The sequence below is a fragment of the Rhagoletis zephyria genome, unplaced genomic scaffold, assembly GCF_001687245.7.
Source record: "Rhagoletis zephyria isolate East Lansing unplaced genomic scaffold, Rhagoletis_zephyria_1.1 Rzeph_scaffold_00036, whole genome shotgun sequence".
In the NCBI taxonomy this organism is placed as follows: Eukaryota; Metazoa; Arthropoda; class Insecta; order Diptera; family Tephritidae; genus Rhagoletis; species Rhagoletis zephyria.
This window is the reverse complement of record NW_016157120.1, coordinates 739,787-760,103: the sequence shown is the minus strand read 5'-3', so window position 1 is coordinate 760,103 and position 20,317 is coordinate 739,787. Positions and strand designations below refer to the sequence as shown.

General features: G+C 34.4%; 1 protein-coding gene across 1 annotated transcript in view; it reads left to right on the top strand.

Annotated features, from left to right (window-relative positions):
* LOC108365259 (uncharacterized) overlaps nt 1-20,317 on the top strand; it is a gene marked incomplete at its 5' end in the record, with an annotated part of 68,389 nt that overhangs the window by 16,139 nt on the left and 31,933 nt on the right. Inside the window, 2 exons of the mRNA XM_017619253.1 lie at nt 3,879-4,435; nt 7,739-8,026. Of these exons, the coding sequence (XP_017474742.1) occupies nt 3,879-4,435; nt 7,739-8,026 (845 nt within the window). The remainder of the gene's footprint in view (nt 1-3,878; nt 4,436-7,738; nt 8,027-20,317) is intronic.

Genomic DNA, 20,317 nt, shown 5'->3' with positions numbered 1-20,317 from the left:
ACATAAAGCCAATCTCAACTGTTCCAACCGCAGCATGCTTTGGCCTTTCCGCAGTGCTCTGGAATGTTCAGACACCAACAACCCAATCAAATACAAAAATTCAATTGCATCAGAGCAACGAAAATTTTATTAAATTCCGATTTAAATATGCAGCTATGCACACTGCCGCCGATATTTACTTATTCAAATCAAACGCCAAGTGAAAAAAAAAAAATAATCCTCAAAGAGCAGCAGATTGGACTGGAATTTAAACAAGAAGGAAAAGTAGAAAATATGCAGAATCCTTTAGCAGGCAATGAAACAATAGAATAATCGAAAATGACCAAGCTCAGTAAGTAGCTTAACTTGGTTGAAATATGAAGCGTTGCTGAGGATGAAAAAGTCGGAAAAATAGAAAAAACTATTGGTAAGCGAATCAAAGAAATTATGATTTCAATCTAAGACGCCTTTGATGTCAAAAGGAATACGAATACAAATGCGATAGGAATACGAATATGAATATGGATATGAATATGAATATGAATATGAAAATGAACATGAATATGAATTTGGTATGGATATGAATATGAATACTGAATATAGATATGAATATCAGAATGAATATGAATGTGAATTTGAATATGATATGGACATTTATATAGATGTGAATATGAGTATGAATATGAATATGAATTTTGAATATGAAATTAAATGTGAATATGAATACAAATGTGATATATGGGAATATGGATATGAATATGATATGAGTATCAATCAATAAATAATAAATAATAAAATGACTATATATATGAATGTGAATATAAACATGAATATGAATTTGAACATGAATATACATATGAACATGAATATTAATATGAATACTGAATATTGATACGAATATGAGTATGAATACGATTATGAGTATGAATATAAATATTAGTATGAATACTGAAAATAAATATAAATACTAAATATACAGGCAGGTTCTGCAATTCACTTCCGGGTGTATTTAAACCCCTGCCAAATTGGCAGGGATTTCATTGAAATTGACTCGGGAGTGAATTGCAGAGCATGCCTGATAGATGCGAATATGAGTATGAATATGAATATGAGTATGAATATGAATATGAGTATGAATTTGAATATTAGTATGAATACTGAGTATGAATATAAGTATGAATATGAATATTAATATGAATATTAATACGAATATCAATACAAATGTGAAAATGATTATGAATATAAATATGGATATGAATATGAATATGAATATGAATATGAATATTAATATGAATATGAATATGAGTACGAGTATAAATATGTATAAGAACATGAGTACGAGTACTGAATAAGAATATGGGTATGAATATGAATAGCGAATATGTGAATATGAAAATGAATACGAACACGAACACGAATGCGAATATGCATGCGAAAGCATTGCGAGTAAGAATTTGATAATATATAAATAATAATATTGAATGACAGTGATAAGGACTCAAGTTGCACACTGGTGTAAAACTTGGTGTAAATTTACGAATTTTGGTATAAATCAAATTTACTCCAAGTTATACACCAGTGTGCTAGTTACTTGAGGGGATCCATAATACTCGTAGATTACGTTGTGTTGGGAGGCCGAGCCCCACGAAGAGATGTTGTTTATAGCTACCAGGTGCTCACTCTTAAAATTTATTTGTTAGTGAGGATGGATAATCAGGCGTTTAAAACTGAGTATAGTGAAAGCAAAGTAGATGAGAAGGAAATACTAAGCTACGGCAAGAGCGGTCCGAACCAATATTCAGTCGTAAGGCATGGGTTCCTTATAAAAAAGTACCCGATTAAGGCATCTGTCGGCAATGACATTTGGCTCTCAGCCGGTTCGGGAAACTCCTCAACTGCCGTACACAAAGACTTTCCAGGTCACGGCTTCCGCACAACGCTCGCTGAGGCAACTACAAATAATATCACAGGAGCTAAATCATCTGCCATGCCGTTTCCAGAAAAGGTACTACGCCCTGGGTCCTAAATCAAACGGACTCGGATGTACATAATCCGGCCAGGCCAAGATGAAGTTCAGACACTTCCCGTCCAGTTTAGATCGTACCATGAGCGATTATAGGATACAAATAATTCTGACTAGGACAGAACAAACTTTTTACAACTCCATCTGTCCAAGTTCAATCTATTAGTGAAAATATTTACTGCACTTCAGCTGCACTCTCCTATTCACCACTTAGAGGGATGTGTGTAGAGGAAGATTTCATTGGAGCCAGCCGGTGTATGCACCAAGCCACTTATTCAGGTATGAAATCCATATTTTTAAAGATTTCGCAGTGTTTATACTTCAGGCTGAAGGAGAAAGCAGAGCTTATCAGCCTTATGACTGCGGAGAATGCTTCAGCCTTGTTCGCATGGGTGCGGGTTGGTTGCTAGGCACAGCTTCTTCACCTATTCCCTCAGGTTTCTTCTTTGCAGTCGGGACTCTAGCGCAAGTGCTACCTTTTTTTACTCCGTTGTAAATATTTGTCTTCCATGAAAGCTTCCTGTCCAGGATCACATCCAAATACATTAACTTGTCAAAGCGTACAAATGCAACTCAACCGATCGAGAAAAGTTGGGAATTTCCTGTTTTGCACTTCCCGGAGATACCTGAGAATTACGTAGGTATTGATTGCAGTGCACCAAGCTGTCTCCCAGAAAGGGCCTACAAATTTTAATAAAACTTCTCCTCATCAATCTTTAAGCTGTACCCTTGATGAGAGCTACTCGAATTGAGAGCTCTCTTAGCTCTTAGCTCTTAAACTTAAAATCTTTTTCTCCAGGTTCTGAAGTTTTAATTCTCTTGTTTAATCTCGGATTCATATCTTGGCAAATATCTTTTAGAATTTATCCTTCACCATTATTTTCATGACTTCTAACAAACCTCAAAGCAGTAATAAACCCTCAATCGCTGTCATCTCCAAGGAGACATTCAACCTCTTTGATTACTAACCGCACACTAACAGCAACGCAGTTGCGTAATTAACAAAATAGCTCGCAGTCAAATATGCGCTAAACGTTGTCCACACGAGGACACGCTACCAAGTTTCCGCCAATTATGTATGTATGGCACACTTTCAAATACACAGGTCCATACAAGCACATGCATGCATACACGCGAAGGCACTTCACAACGCACAATGCATGTATGCATGTATGTAATACTCTTTGTCGCACGTCCACCTTCGTCGAGGGTCAGCGGTAAAGGACATACTGCCAATTTAGCCGAAAAAGGATTGGCAACAACAGCAAAATAGTGAAATTGCACAGCTGCTTTGGGATCAGTGTTACAGCGCAAGCCGAAGCGAGCAAAAAAACTGCGCCGCTCCGGTGACCAAAAACGAGACGCCATGCATGCATCTGGTGGTGTACAAATGCATGTGACATGGTCATCCTTTGTGGTTTCAGGTATACCTATTATGGTCGTCACTAGACTTTCACTTTCATCCTTTTCATTTTGTGCAGCGCCAAATGTATGTTTGTATGCATTAAACGAAGCAAGAGAGAAGCGGATAGGAGAATATAGCGAGTTAAAGTACGGTCGATAAGCCGCTTAAAAATCCATTAAATGCTAAAAGCCATTTGAATGGCCAATGCCTCGTTAGTCGCGCGCAACTACCTCTTTCAACTGGCAATTTTTTAAAGCGCAATCAACATTTTCCAAGTACACACACACACACATACACAAACTTACTCTTCCATCCACGCGCTTTTTCTCTCGCTTTCACTCACACGCGACAACAATTGATTTACTTTTATCGATTAATTTCTACTGAATTCACACACTCGCTCACTCACTCTACTCTCAAGCCTATTAATAATTCTCACACAAAAGTTTTTGTTTCTCTTCCTTCATCTAGCCGACAAAACGGATGAGAAATTCCACAGACGCGCCTCGGTTAAAATGGGCGTACGCGTCATCTATCGCACCGATGTGTATAATCATGGCAATGGTCCGGAGAATTTTGCTGCACTCATCAATAGTCAGGGCGCCTCACCGCCTCTAACCGCTGCTCTAACCTCACCGCCAGCCGCACTCACTAATACTGGCTTACCCTTGGTGCACACACAAAATGGCAACACTACACCTGCCTTGTCGTCGGCACTGGGTGGCAGTTGTAGCGCCGATAGTAATGCCAGTTTTGATGGTAGCGGTAGTGGTGGTGGTGGTGGTGGTGGCGGTGGCGGTGTTGCGGTTCTTGCATCCACCAACGCTGGCAGCGATCGCGTAACACCAACACAGCCAACTACACAGAGTCATGCCAAGCCAAAGAAGTCGGAGCGCGGTGATTCGTTTCCTAAGTTGCGTCTCTCGCCGAAATCGTTTCGCTTCAGCGGTCGCTTTGGACGCAGTAAAAGCGAAATTGAGAAATGTCCCAATGATCCGTTCTACAACTATAGTAAATCATTTCAGGAGGTGAGTAGAAAAAAGGAGCAAAAATATTAAGTAGTCATATGATAAAGGTGTTGCGAAAAGAGAGCAGATATTAGCTAAGTCATTGGGTTCCATAAATACTTACTATCGCTTTAGTTGACAGAATCTGAGCGCGAAAAAATACGCCTTTCTCTCTTTAGGTATCTTTTCATATAGTTTGTAGCTTACTTTACTATGGCTTCACACAGCCTGCTCGGGGATTGAAGCACTGCCTTTTCTGATCTGATTCGTAGACTCTTTACCACAAGTGGTAGACAACTTTTGTTTTGATAAGTTGGTAGATTGGAAAGACTTTTCGGATGTTTCGACCACTTTCAGATATGCAATTACTTTTACAATGCAAGCCTAATCTAAGACAGCAATCCGATAGTCTGAAAGTCTTTTGTCTCAGGGTTTCCAGAGATGGGTATAATATTCTTAGTTTCTACTGAAATCACACACTCTGAAAGTCTTTTGTCTCAGAGTTTCCAGAAATGGGTATAATATTCTTAGTTTCTCCGTGAGTGAGGCTAAAGTTATTTACGTAAAGTGATGGAAGCTAAGAAGAAATATGCTGACGAAGGTGGAGATAATGATAGAGTTATTAGAAATATCATCGCCAATATTTTTGATGGAGCCAAGTGAACAGTGACGTGGGTGCCAAGGCGCGAGTGTGCTTACTGTTTCTTTGATGACAGGAGATATATCGTTTTATCCCCGTTTACCACCAGACCCATTCGCTTTGCTTCCAAATCCAACTTGGAAAAAACAGCACATACTTCGCGGTTTTTGTTACCGATGATGTTGATGCCACGCCAGCATTTGCCCAACATCAGGTTAAAGAAGTCGCATGAAAGGGAGTCGCCATGTCTAACACCCCGTTTGGTGGCGAACGGCGCGGAGAGGTCTTTCCCAATTCTGACGGAGCTGGTGGTATTGCTCAACGTCATTTTACGCAGCCGTATCAGTTTGGCTGGGATGTAAAATTCAGACATAGCGGCGTATAGGCAACCCTTTTTAGTTCTGTCGAAAGCGGCTTTAAAATCTACAAATAGGTGGTGAGTGTGAATCCTTTTCTCGTGGGTCTTTGCCAAGATTTGGCGTATTGTGAAAAGCTTGTCAATGTGGATTTCTGTATTCCGTTGCTGGAGAGGTATTCAGCAGACCGCCCTTTTTAGATAACTCGTAAACTCCTTCGTTACCTTCAACAACGTTTCGTTCTGAGACCCAATATAGGTGAATAGATTTGTCATGGCTAACCTCCCTAACTATTACCCCCTTTAATTCTGTAACGGTCTTCGAGTAGTTAGTATATTAGAGAAAAGCCTTAATGGCTGCCTGAGTGTTAATATGAAAATAGAACCGCTTAGCCGATAGGACCTCTGCCGCTTTTAATTCAGCTTGAAAAATACTGTAGTGTCCCGGTAGGTTAAATGGCCTGCAATATTTCCGCTTCAAAGCGGTAAACTAGCTATCCTTCGTCTGCTTTGGAAACTTAGGTGTAAATATGCGTCGCATGATTTTTCATATCCACACTCTTGCGACAACCATCTATTTCCATTGTAGCTCCCAAAGGCCTTTCGAAACTCAGCTGGGCGATCACATAGTGTATTCATACTACTAACTTAGTTAGTTTAAGATCTTGGTCTAGCCCAGAAGGGATTTTTCTCTACTTCATCACATTGTGGACTATTTGGGAGCAAACTGATCATCTTACTAGTAATTTTTGGAAGGAAGCGACTGCAAACACCCATACCTCTTCTACCTATAACACATTTTAACGAGTGCTTTTTTCGTGGAACATTCTCACGCTCTAAATAATGTACCATTTAAGCTCAGTACAATAGCAGTTAAAGGGTTAAAATATATTGTGACTGAAGACGAAAAACTCATCCCGCCAATTTTCGAGTAGTGTCATTGAAGCTTAGATCTTTAACTCCTTTGATTATGAGTCTTTTTAACGCTGTTTCGAATCAGTTTATTAAAAATAGCTGTTATAGGGTTAAACGTACAGCACAGACTTTACCAAGAGTCACCCCAGAAGGAGTGTGGGGTACTGTCTACAAAATATTGCTAAGGCGAATTTTTTTCTGCATTGCTTACTCTACGAAACGGGTTCTGAAGATACGTCTCACTAGCAAAGTCAGACGATGAGATAATGCAATTAAACCAATCTGTTCAGATTGGCAGCCATCTCAGCATGTAAGACTCCTTCCGCTTAATTTTCCCTAATTTTATTGGCCCATTGACCTTGCCGCTTGCTTATAAATCGCCACAAATAAAAATTTCGAGTAAGTGTAATAAACCAATTAACTGTCTGGAACATAATTTCGCGTGTTTTTTTTTTGTAAAAAAAAAGTTATGCTTTTCGCTCATAAAATACTCGTAAAGCAAAACACTCAAAATAATTGCAACTGCTAAAGCAATAAATTTTAAATTGGCTATAAAAATACTAATAAGTTTTGCGGCATTAAGAGAAATATCTTTAGACTGCTTAGGAGAGGCGGGAGAAAAGAACGTGGGATACGCGAATGCAGTCAAGAAGTAGCAGTTTTTTTGGGCCTTACCTTACCTTAAAAAATTTTCGCAGATTCAGTGGCGTCAAGTTAAAGTAAGTACTTAGTTCTAGTGACAATAGTCATATAGTATTTGCTTCAGCACACCACAAATATATGTTTAGTTGTAAACAAAGAGAAAGAAAAATGTTGTAGAATTTATCAAACAAAATGCCAGCAAAAAAAGCCCACAGGCAGGAGTAGAGAGCGCCAGCAAAAATGTCAATCAACATGGAATTGAGTCAATATTTGCTGACGGTAGAATGGCAGTCAATAAAAAGCAAACCGTACGACAGACAGACAGGCCAACAGCAATATTTATCTATTGTCAGCAAATATTAACTTACCATTGTTCCGGCAGAGGGGCCAGTAACTATGTAAGTAATAGTGGTAGCATGGGACAAATTGAAAAATGAGAGCTTATAAATACTAAATAAACGACAAGTGAGACACACTGACTAATAACTTGGCAACTAATCGAATTTCCGTTTCCGTTCTTTCTTTCTTTCATTCCGCCATGTGCCGTTATTTCAAAAAAAACAATGGAAACAACAACCACACCAACTTCAAACTTGCAAATCCCGCAATCAACCCGACAATGCGACGATGGAACGTTGACTGCCCTGCTTGCATCACATTCATCCGCTGTCAACTGCATCATCAACATCGCCTTCCATCGTTGTCATCGCACCATCTGGCTCGCTTTCATCTTTGTGTCTGCTTTAATCAACTCTCCCTCTCCGCCCCGTAGTACGATTGCACTGCTGTGGGCAATGTAGCCGCACCACTTTCTGCCTCGCCTGGTGGCGTCGGTTGCGCATTTGGCGGTGTGATTGGCGGTAATGCGGCTACTGCCATGGCTGGTGCGCTTAGCGGCGGCGGTGGACCACAGGGTGCGGTGGACAAACCATTTTTGCTGCAGGATGGACGTGTCGGCTTGCGAGCGAGTCTCGATAAGGCTTGGTATACACATGGCGAGGATGTCTGTGTGACGGTGAATATAAAGAATGATAGCCGCAAGACAGTGCGAAAAGTACGGGTGAGTACCTTTCCATTATGAAGAGTAGTAAAAGAGTGTAACGAATATGATGGGAAGGGTAGCAGTGTAAAGGGGAAGGAAAAATACGCGCGTAATTTGAGCGCTAAATTTTCCAGCTAATTTCTGCCTTCAGCACTTATTTGCTTGTTATATCCGCTATAATGGGATATTTTGATGGTGCAACGAAAGTGCTTGCTGCAGCGAAATTAAGTTGAAATTCCACCGCATTAATCCTTTTTTACCTTCCTTTTATTAGCTCGGGGTGTAACTATGTAATATTGATGCGCCTAAAAGATGCAGCGATGACAGTACGAATGGCAATTATAATAGGGAGGTTTTAGTTTTTTAAACTATAATTTTATTTTAACTAAGTTGAGGGGAAATTTTTATTTGCATAGTGAGTGGCAAATGTGATTTGGAAGTCTGTCGGCATTGCTGCCATTTAAGTTTTAATTTTAAAACTTTTTAGCCACTACTATTTTGAACCTAAATATTTCCTTCTATTAGTTTTTGAAAAAATTAGAGTACATATCATACTGATTTATGCACAATATAAGAGTTTCTACCATAAAAAATCGGCCAAGTTTTAATCTAAAAAATTTTTGCTACTACTATTTTAACTATTTAAAAGGGGTTAGGGAATTTACTGCTTCGAGGATTAAACATTTACACAGTTATAATTTTGCTACAATTTTTCTACTACTATTTCTACTACTTTTTGAAAAGGGTTCCAGGATTGTCTATAAAGTGGATCTAGCATTTTAACTCTTGCCAGTTTAATTAAAAACTCCCTTTTGTTACTACTATTTCTTGAAAAGGGTCACATGAGTATTTCTTAACATTTGAAATGTACTCAGGGCATGAATCACGTATGACGACAATCGTCTGAACGATATCGTGTTGCTTCATGAAAACCAAAAATTGTTTGATCGTTTGTGCGATATTGTCAACTCGATTCTAGTTTTGCTTCACGTAATAGTAACAGTAACACCTAACAGCAACACAAATGCATAAATCAGTGTTTTTACGAGGTTGTTTTGTCAATATCGGTTGGACGACTATCGTTTTAAAGTTACGTGATTCATGCCCAGTTTTCATTTAAATATTATTTATATCGAAAGGGGTCACAGTATTACCTGTTAGGTTCTTCGAAAATTTAAAATTTACGCAGTTTTAATCGAAGCAATTTTGCTACTACTACTGCTCTTAAACTATTTCTACTACTTTTCGGAAAAGATCCCAGATTTTTCTACTACATATGTAAGGGCTTCTAACATTACTGCTTTATTTGAGAAATGCATCTACGACTATTCTACTATTTTTTTAAAAATATACTTTAAGTTAGTGTTTTTATTGTTATATTTTTGTCACAACTTATACAAATTTTCTACCATTTCGAAAATATTCTTAGTACGTATACTTAGGTTGCCCTTTCCTATTTCTACAACTTTTTAGAGACTATTTTACTAATTTGCGTGCTTGTTTCTATTCCTACGTTTACACTTATTTTTTCAAATTTTTTTCTACTCTTACTCTCACTTTCTTCGCGGATTGTTAAAATTATTGGCCCATTTTTTTACTAGTCTATCTATTACACCCATACTTTCTACCACTACATATTAGCTTTTCTCCTCTCTTTCAAAATTGTACAACTTAATTTCTTCGAATGTAGTATTAGGTATGTAGTTTAAGTGGAACTTAATTTTTTACAACTTCTTCTACTACTTTTTTCTACTACTATTTTTTACACTTTTTAAGCAATCATTTAATTTATTAATTTTTGTAATGGCATTTTCGCAAGTTATTTTCTACTTTTTAAACAAAGTAGTTTTTTATTTTAAACAAGTTGATTATAGTTTTGATTAAGCTATTTTTTCTACATCAGAGTAAGTGTTAACTAATCATATGCATATTTTTAGTACATTTTCTACTACGCTTTCGAAAAACATAAAATTACCATTACATTTAGATATGCATATTTTATAAAATTCGTTGAAGATCTATTTTTTCCACCAATTTCCAGTAGCTATCTACATATACATAAGTAATTTTTTAATTGATACTTTCCCTAGCTCTCCAATCACCTCTGCGTCTACTACCAATTTCAAGCGGGACATTTACTAGTTGAGGAAAATTTTACTACCCAAATTTATGCAATAATTCATCTTTAGCTTTTATGAGCTTTTTCGCTGCTATTAAAATCTTAAATTTTTACTACTTTCCTCCCACCTGCAAAGATTATTTGTTCATCAAACTGAAACTCCTAAACTTGTGCTTCTTACGTCTAACTGTCTGCACATATCCTATAGTTCCGTTTGCCACTAACTATTCGGCTGCCGTTTGCAGTTTCAGCAAAACTTTTCATCACTTTTCCCGTATCTTTACGTTTTAGTTGTTGTTGGTTGACTCTTTAGAAAATTCCCTCAGTCTTTATTTAAGTCATTTTACCGATTAAACTTTTTGAGTTTACGCTGTTGGCTGTCGAGATAATCGCATTAGGAAAATTATTTAAATTTATTTTGAGCGAAGTTTGCTGAAATATTTATGCAGAAACGAGGAGTCTGCTGAAAATTTATGATGCAAATTAAATAATTTTAGAAGACACTATTTAATTTTGCAATAATTTAATACAAAAGCCACAACTTAACTCAGTCAGCTGTGCAAATTATTGAGTTTTTGAAATGCTCATTTTCTTGTTTTTACCAATTCAGGCGTTGTATCAAATACGCTGTTATTTTATATCCAACATTTTACTCCATCCACTGCCAATTTTCAATTTCCTTCGACAACCACTTGCAATTGTCAATGGAAAGCTTTGATGCATGTCTTACTTCAGTCATTCCCCTTTTACTGCTATTTTCTTTTCTTTCTAAGTATAAGACTTGCAACAATGCAAACTGTTCAACTTACGACGAGTATTCTTTGTTTTCTTTTCTGTTACATTTTCATACTTGTGTTCGTACTTAAGTTACATACTTAGTGCACAATTGCCAACTTCAAGAAAGCAAAAATATCGAACTGTACAAAGATAACTAAGTACACTTCAGGCCAACAAAAAAGCAAAATTGTTGAATTTAGCAAAGAAAGAGAGAGTGGGCAAGAGAGAAAATCGAGCAGCGGGTAAGGATGTAACGGTATCATATACAAAACTGGACATGCTTTTTTAGCCATTCGAAATTTGGACATATTTTTTTTTTCATTAAAAATTTATTTTATTTAAAAACTAAATATAAATTTTTGGTTATATCAAAGCTGGATGGAAATTTTTAGCTGTTGAAAAAATTTATATAATTTTTTGGCAATTAAAGAACTGGGCATAAATTTGTTGTACTTTAAGAAGAGAGCTATTTAAAATTGTTGACCATTCCACAATTACGTACAAACTTTTGCTGTTAAAAAGCTGGACATGATTTTTTTGTTAATTAAAAACTGGACATAAATTTGTTAATAATTTAAAAAATTAGAATTTTAGCCTTTTGAAAAAGAAGTAATAAAAAAAAAAATGGTCGTTTAACAACAAGACATATATTTCTGACCTTTTAAAAACTGAGCATAAAATTTTGGTGTATTAAAAGCTGGGTGGAAGTTTTTACTCACTGAAAAATTGGAGTTAAATTTTTGGCAATTAAAAAATTGGACATAAATCTTTCTGCCTTAATAAGGTTTTTGGTAATTTAAAAGCTGGTGGAGGAGGTTTACCCACCGAAAATTGTTACTTAAACTTTTGGCAATAAAAAAGTTGGACATATATTTTTGCTAACTTAAGAAGGTAGCTACAATTACGGATGACTTATCAATCGGTACAAAGTTTTGGACCTTAAAAAGTTGGACATGAATTTTAGCTTAATTAAAAACTGAACATAAGATTTTGGTAATTTAAAAATTGGGCAACGTTTAAAAAGTTTACAATCGGTCTGATTTAATAAAAAATTAGCCATTTAAGAACAGGCTGCATGCCATTTAAAAACTGAACATAAATTTCTTGTTATTAAAAGCTCTATGGAAATTTTTGACATCTGTAAAATTTTCTTCAAATTTTGGAAATTAAAAAACTGTACATAAATGTTTGCCAATTAAAGAAAAGATCTCAAATATGTGGTCATTGAACAACTGGTTACTTTTGGTCATTAAAAAGCTGGACATAAATTTGTGATTAATAAAAACCTGGACATATACTTTCAGTAATTAAAAAATTTTACAAAAATATTAGTCTTTTTACTACCGCAGCCTTTTTAAACAATTTGGCCGGTAATAACAAGGCATAAATTATTGGCGATTTAAAAGGATGACCTAAATTTAAGTTTTTTCTCATTTTAAAACTGAATATTTTTGAAATTTATGAAGAGCATTTAACTAGGAAAAAAATTGTTGGTTATTAAAAGCTGCACATGAATTTTTGGTTAGGTATTTTTTTAGTGATTTTAAATGTTGGCAAAACTTTGACCCATTCAGAAATCGCCAAAATGTTTGGTTATTTAAAAGCTCGCCATAAACTTCTTGCCATTAGCGACAAAACATAAATTTTAATATTCATACGCGGACATAAATTTGTATGCTATTTAAAACCTAGATATAAATTTTTGATAGTTAAAGGAAAGGCTCATAGATCTGGCCTTTCGGCAACTATATAGGGAAACATTTCCAGTCATTAAAAACTAGACATGCCTTTTTGTTCAACTAAAACTGCACCCAAATTGTTTAATAATTCCAGATATGTGTTAATTAATTATTTACTTATTTTTTATGATTTACAAGCTGAACATAAATTGCTGTCCATTTAAAAGCCGGACATATATATTCGGTAATGTAAGAAACGGATTAAAGTTTTTGGCTTTTTAATTATAAGGCTTAAATATATGGCCCTCAGAAATCGGAACATGAATTTTTGTTCAATTCAAAACTGGACATAAAATTTTGGTAGTTTAAGAGTCAGACAAAAAATGTTGTCTCTTTAGTCTTTAGATGACATTTGGTCAATCAAAAGCCGGACATAAATTATCGTTTAAAAATTGGTTTTTGAAAACGTTTACTTTTTTTAAATTTCTCATTTCATTTCTTATTGTCTTCGTTCGTCCTCTGCTTTCGATTTGTTCATTTCAACCTCATTTCCGCAAAGCAAATTATTTCTGCTCCTGTCAGCTATAGCATTAACTAAATTCCTACATTCCCTTACAAGTAGTAAACATTGTGCAACATAGCGTGAAGATGCGCTGCTCCAATTGCAGCTTGTTCTATGTGAGTAGTTAGTTGCCACGCAGAAGGGGACACACATACATAGGTACATGTATAAATGAGAAAAATGCAACAATCAGAGATCGAAAATGTATGGAATTTACAGCGTTTCCTCGCTTTCTCATACGCATCTTCAGCTGCATGATAGTTGGTTGCATCAGCTTGTTGGCTACATGCATACATACATACCTCTTTTTAGTTGCAATACTGCGTTTGATGGCGTATGTAGAATCCTTGAAGTCTAGGGGATGGGTAATTGCATTGGCTTTGTAGATTATTGCATACCAGCGCTAAACCCTCGCTAACAATCTTTCCCTTTTGCTCTGTCCATCTCCTTCCGTCTTCGCCTCTTCTAGAATATTAAGTAGCTATCCATGCGCTTGCACAGCGTTGCAGCATTGAGCCTTCAGCGGTGAAGTTTGGTTTGGCAATGACGTGTCTGTTACCTGTCAGTTGTGGCTCGTTTGGTTCGGCTTTTTGTTCTTTCCAACACTTTATACTACTATAGTATTGTTGTTGTGGCGAGCAGGTATGCAGTTGCAAAAGATGTAGGTGTGTGTTGCATGTTTTTATACCCGAGCGCACTTGTGCACAAGGGTATATTAATTTTGTTCACATAACGGTTGTTTGTAACAGCCAAAACGAATCGAGATAGATATAGAGAAATGTATACATAAATGATCAGGATGAAAAAAGAAATCGATTAAGCCATGTCTGTCTGTCCGTCCGTCCGTCCGTCTGTCCGTCTGTCCGTGTGCACGATAACTCGAGCAAAAATTGAGATATCTCAACGAAATTTGGTATGTAGGTTTCCCTTAATCCAAGGTAGGTTGGTATTGAAAATGGGCGAAATCGGACTTTAACCACGCCCACTTCCCATATAACGGTAATTTCCAGAAATACGAAAACTGCGATATTTTAGTAACTACTGAAGATAATTCACTCAAAATTGATATTTACAATAATTTTCAGACGAAAAATAAGAATATTATAAATTTTTGGAAAATGGGCGTAGCCACGCCCACTTATGGTTACATGTGTATATCTTGGTAACCGCTGCACCAATTTCTTCCAAACTTGGCACAGTTGTTGGCCTTGGTACAGCATAAAAAATCGCCGAAACTTTTTAAAATCGGACAATAACCACGCCCACATCCCATATAACGGTAATTTAGAGAAATACAAAATCTTCGATAAATCAGTAAATATTGAAGCTAATTTATTCAAAATTGATGCTTGCAACAATTCTTTACCAAGAAATACGTTTATGGTAAAATTTTGGAAAATGGGCGTGGCACCGCCCACTTATGATCACATATAAGTATATCGGTAACCGTTCTACCAATTTGTACCAAACTCGGTATGGTTATTGTACTTGCCACGTGTAAGCAAAACGTTGAAAATTATTGAAATCGGACTAAAATAACGGCCGATTCTCATATAACGGTAAATTTAAGAAATGCTTGAAACTTCAATATTTCGAAATTGAAGGACGCTAATTTACTTAAAATTGGTACACCCCGGCTTACCATCTAGCAGAAGGTTTCGGAAAGAAATCTGAAAAAACATATATTTAATACTTGCGCCGGGTATTTAATGTTCGGCTCCGCCCGAACTTAGACTTTCTTACTTGTTTGTTTTGTTTTTAAGTGCAAGTGGTTTCACTTTCGTAACTTTTGTTTAGGGTATTACGCTTCGCTGGTTTTCAATTTTACTTTCTTTCATCTCATTGAATGTATTTACTTTGAGCAAATTGTAACACAATACACATGTATATCAATTTTGGAATACTTTTGATGAATTAACAAGTAAAAAAGTCAAAGTTCGGGCGGAGCCGAACATTAAATACCCGGCGCAAGTATTAAATATATGTTTTTCACCTTTCCGAAAACTTCCGCCACGTGGTGGTTTTACCCCTATTTCAAACATCTTCGATGGAACGTTCAGTTAGACAAAATGATATAGATTTATATAGTTATACTAGTGAAACCGCAAGGCGTTAAAACACCAAAATTTAATTCAAGTTTTTTAAACAGGTGTAAACCTAAAATATTCCAAATTGTAGTCAAAGTTTTAAGCGATCCGTACTTTGGACCACGTTAACCGATTTCTATAACTACTTTACTGATTTGGAATAAAGCTTATAAAGCATTTTAAAACCATTTTGATTAATACCCATCTTTCAAAATTCATTTAACATATTTATAAGTAATTAATTTGAATATTTTTGAAGAGGTGACAATCCTCTTCACCAACCTCAAAAATACGTGTTAACACTAAAGATTTCCCAAAGATCTTACTAATCTTTGCTAAGTTACGTATTGATAAGGAATGAAATTATTTCTAGTTTTTGGGCCTTTTCTAGTTGTTCCACCATTATTTTCAAGAAAATTTCGGGATCTTTGCTGATGCTTTGTCGTATCGGGACTTTTAAATATTTTTATCGAGATATTTTGTTTTTAAGTGTCGAGATTTTTTTGGAAGATTATTTCTGCTTTTTATAGACATTGACAAAAAATTCAAGAAAATTAAATTTTAAGAATTTTGTGAAATTTTGAATCTTTTCGTGGTTTCCCGGAATTTTATAGATCTTTTCGGGATTTGTTCGTAATTTTGCTACTTAAGGTAGTGATAAAAATCTAATTTTCACCACTTTTCCTTTGGATTTTCTTATAAATGTTCGGAGCTTTCTGTTGCCGTTTACCGGACCTCTCGGAATTTTAGAATATTTTTTCGGTATTATTTCGGAACCTTTCGGCATCTTTCCAGATTTTTCGGAACTACGAATGAGAAAATGTTTGCTTTTTATAAACACTAAATAATTGGTGTTTTTTCGATTCCTTCGTCTTTTTCCCAAATTTTTCGTAAGAATTTTTTGTGTTTTTTCTGGATATCTAGAATTTTTCGAAATTTTTTCTGGAGTCTGCGTTACCTTTCATTTATAAATAAGTGAGAGGGCTCTTTTTTCGAAATTAGCCGAGAATTTTTATTAAAATCTTCATAGATATATTTGGGATTTTTTTTTATTTTTTTTTTTTTGAACCTATCGAAACTTTTGGTTATTATTTTGGGATATTTCGAATATTTTTGAGATTTTACGGCATCCTTAGTGATATTAGAGGTTTAACGAACATTTACATACCGTCTCTTTTATACGATTAAAAAATATAAATTTACGAATATTTTTTCCAAGAAAATATATCAGGCAACTTCTCTCTTTTATTTTTCTCTTAAACAACAAAAAAAACGGAAAATAATTGGTATTTCCTGCACAAAATAATAAAAATCTAAATTTTACTGAAGTTCCTTATTTTTTTTGTATAATTAAATACATATTCATATATGTATGTATGTATCTTTCTTAGCCCTTACACCAACAAACATTTCTGACACTCAAATCAATGTCACTCATACGCCACGTACAACAGCTGCTAAATCGCTTCACTTATGCAATCGTTTTAACAGCACACATTCCTAATGCATATATGTATGTATGTATATGCATGGATAGTTATATAGTTTCCGCTTTTGCTCCTTTTTTTCTTCTTTGTAATCTTTGGCATTTATTGACAACATTAGTGCACCGCTGGGGAATGTCAAGTGTTGTGCAACGATGTGGAATGATTGTGTGAATACTGCAATGAATGCATGGCTATAAATGTGTTGTACATATAGAGATACTTATATTTTTTTATATATCAGTGTACTTGCTAGTATGGTTTGGAACTTGTACTTGTGTTATACTTATGTACATACATACATATATCCACTTGTGAGAATTAAAAGGATGTAAGCACTTTTATGGGTATCCTAATGTATTTCACACTTCCATGCAAATCGAATGAACACTTATTATACGAATACTTGACCTTTTTATTCACACTTATTTGTATGTTCTAGTACAGATTCATACCGATTATAGTGCATTTATGAATATCCATGAACTTTAGTGAAATTACTTAAATATATCGTAATCTCTGCATACTAGCTGCTGACAAGCGGAAAATTATGGCTGATACCAGCTGCAATGAAGTCAACTACTATTACGATTGCATCTGACATGCTTACAACGAATTAATATTTTTGTATTGTTATATTTGGTTTAAAGGTACTATAATCTGCATAAGCGCTCTGGAAAATTGAAGCATAACAACTTCAATACTTATGTACATATTTGTGAATTTTTTCCCACTGACTCCATGAAATGGTTGCAAATCAGTCGGATAAAAATGATTTGAATACGTATGTAGATAAATAGCATGGACCGAACATAACAGTTATTGATGAAAAATTCACTATGAAGGAAATGTTCTACAACTAAGTGATACATACCAATCGATTTCCGTTTTCACCGAGAATCAAATTTTAAAATAAATTTTATATTTGTATAAAAATTACAAAAAAAAATTTATTTTATAAATCCAAAATAGCAATTATTTTTGACTTTTATCTAAATAATCTGCAAATAATATTTATTTTTGATATTTATATTATATGTCTTAGATAACAGTTATCGAAGACTTTTATTTATAAAAGTCATCAATAAAAATCGGTCAGTGACTTTTGCTCTTAAAAGTCATCAATATAAATCAATCGCCAACTTTTATTTTTTAAGCCATACGTACAAAAGTCATTATCATTTTTCGCAGTTAAGAAGGTGTTGGAGAACGGAAGTTTACTACGACTTATACAAATGCCTTTTATAAGTACCTATGATTTAAAAAATAAAAGTCAGTGAATGGTTTATATAAATGACTAATTTTTATTTATGACTTCTATAAATAAAAGTCTTCAATAACTGTTATCAAAGACATGCAATTTAAAAATCAAAAATATTTGTTATTTGCAGATTATTTAGATACAAATTAAAAATAATTGTTATTTTGGATTTATAAAATAAAAATCAGAAATAACTGTTATTTAAGGAATAATAAAATAAAAGTAAAAAAAATAACTGTTAAAGAGCGATTTAAAAAAAAAGTTGTAACTGTTACGGTCCCTGATAAATAGCATAACTAGCTTATTAAGCGTCTAGTGTTCACAGATGTATTAAGCTTTAACAACCTTCATTCTCTGAAACTCTTGCTAGGTGTCTGACAAAAATTATACGAGTGTGTAACATTTAAAAGCAAATAATTATTTTTAGTTTTAGATAAATCTATTTTATTTGTCGATATTTTCATCAGTAACGTATTTCTTGAGTATATTCTGACGATATTTTTTGTCATAACCTATTGATTTTTATTTTATGGGTCATCATGCATCTATAAATACTGTTAACGGTATTTTTTCTAAAATTTAACGACAGTTTATGTTTTTTCGAATTATTACAGAAAAATCGTTTCATCTACAATCGATGCGTTATCATTTAAAGATATCGTTGATGTTTTGTCCATATTTTACCCATATTCTATGATAACTGGTAATTTTATATGCATACACGTATGTTATTTATCGACAAAAATTTTCTCCGATTATCCATTAGCTGTCATCATTGCTTGAGATTTATTTATTTTAGTTGACTTTCCTATCACTTGTTTATCGGTATTTGTAATCGAACTTTTGTAGTCTGATATTTCCATCAGTAATCATTGAGTTATCGTTTTAAGTTATCTATCATGGCAGACAACTAATACTATTAACAAAAGTGCTACCCACAATTTAACGATATTTTATGCTTATCGACAACGAGCTTACGGTGTTTATTGGATATTTTGTGTATATTTACATATATATTGGCAAATTTTGCATCGATTATTGATTAGTTGCCACTATCGACTGGTTTTTCAATGTGGTTTTTAATCTCTGTTTGTTATCGAACTTTTATATGCAAATATTTTCATCGATTACCAATACTCCTTCGCATTAAATGCTATAAACAAAAGTTTTCTCCAAAATTTAATAATATTTTATCTTTACCGACTGAATTTTCATCGTTTATCGTTTATTTGTCAAGATTGCTTGAAGATTGGTTTATTTTGATTGACTTTTCCATAAAATTCGTCTCGATATTTTTTATCACGGGCGGAAAACAATCGAAATTTCGATTTCTTCAAACAACAGAAACTTTTATTTGATAATTTATATCGCTAGCTTAGAATGAAAAGTTGCTAAGTCCACTTTTTATGGAAACTCATATTTTTATATAAGAGGCTAGAGAAATTGAGTACGCATCGTTTCGAAAATTATAAAGGTATTTATTTTATTTTTTCCTCTTCACAAGCAATAAAAGGTAAATAAGTCCAAAAGAAGCACCAAAAATCCGATAAGGCCAAAATAATACGAAATCTTTTAATAAATATCGAATCCTTCTGATTCTTATGAAGTTTTGCTTTGCTTTAAACGCGCAAAATATTTGATTCAAAGTCTTGCGAAATAGTTAAAGAAACTGGCTATAGAAAGATTTTTTCCTCTCCTGTAAAATTTTTAAAATGGGTCTTAACAACTTTTCTTTTCCTTTCAATATTTGTAATATCCATACCAGATTTCAGCTTTCTACTACAACCAATACAGGGTGCTCAATGACTTTGAAATGCGCTAATGGATCGCTGTGAAACTGGCAAAAATATTGGTGATTTTAATAAAAAAGTACTATTGCCATGTCAACTGAAGCTTATGATATTTTTTTGGATAATTTATATTTGAAATGTTCTTAGGTTACTTAACCAATTGTTTGATTAATTATGTTATTAAGTTTGATTATGTATGCAAAACTAAAATATGAGTATCCTCTAAATTATGCTCAGAAACGTGAGGTTTGGTACCAGCGCCTCATTCGGCAAGAGAAAAAATTTTGGTGCCCCAAGCCCTATCTTGAAAAAAAATGTTTGGACCATTCTACCAACACATATGTATATATTTACGGTTTTCACACTTCTTATTTTTTTAGTTTTTCGATCACAAAGCATCGATAGTTTTTTATTTTTGTTGCCTCGATCAAAAATGTTAGTCGGTTACCTATATTGTCATCATCGCTTGTATAACTATTCAACTTATATAACTCTATAGTAGTAGTTATAATATTTTCGATCTCCTCTCCTCTCCTCTCCTCTCCTCTCC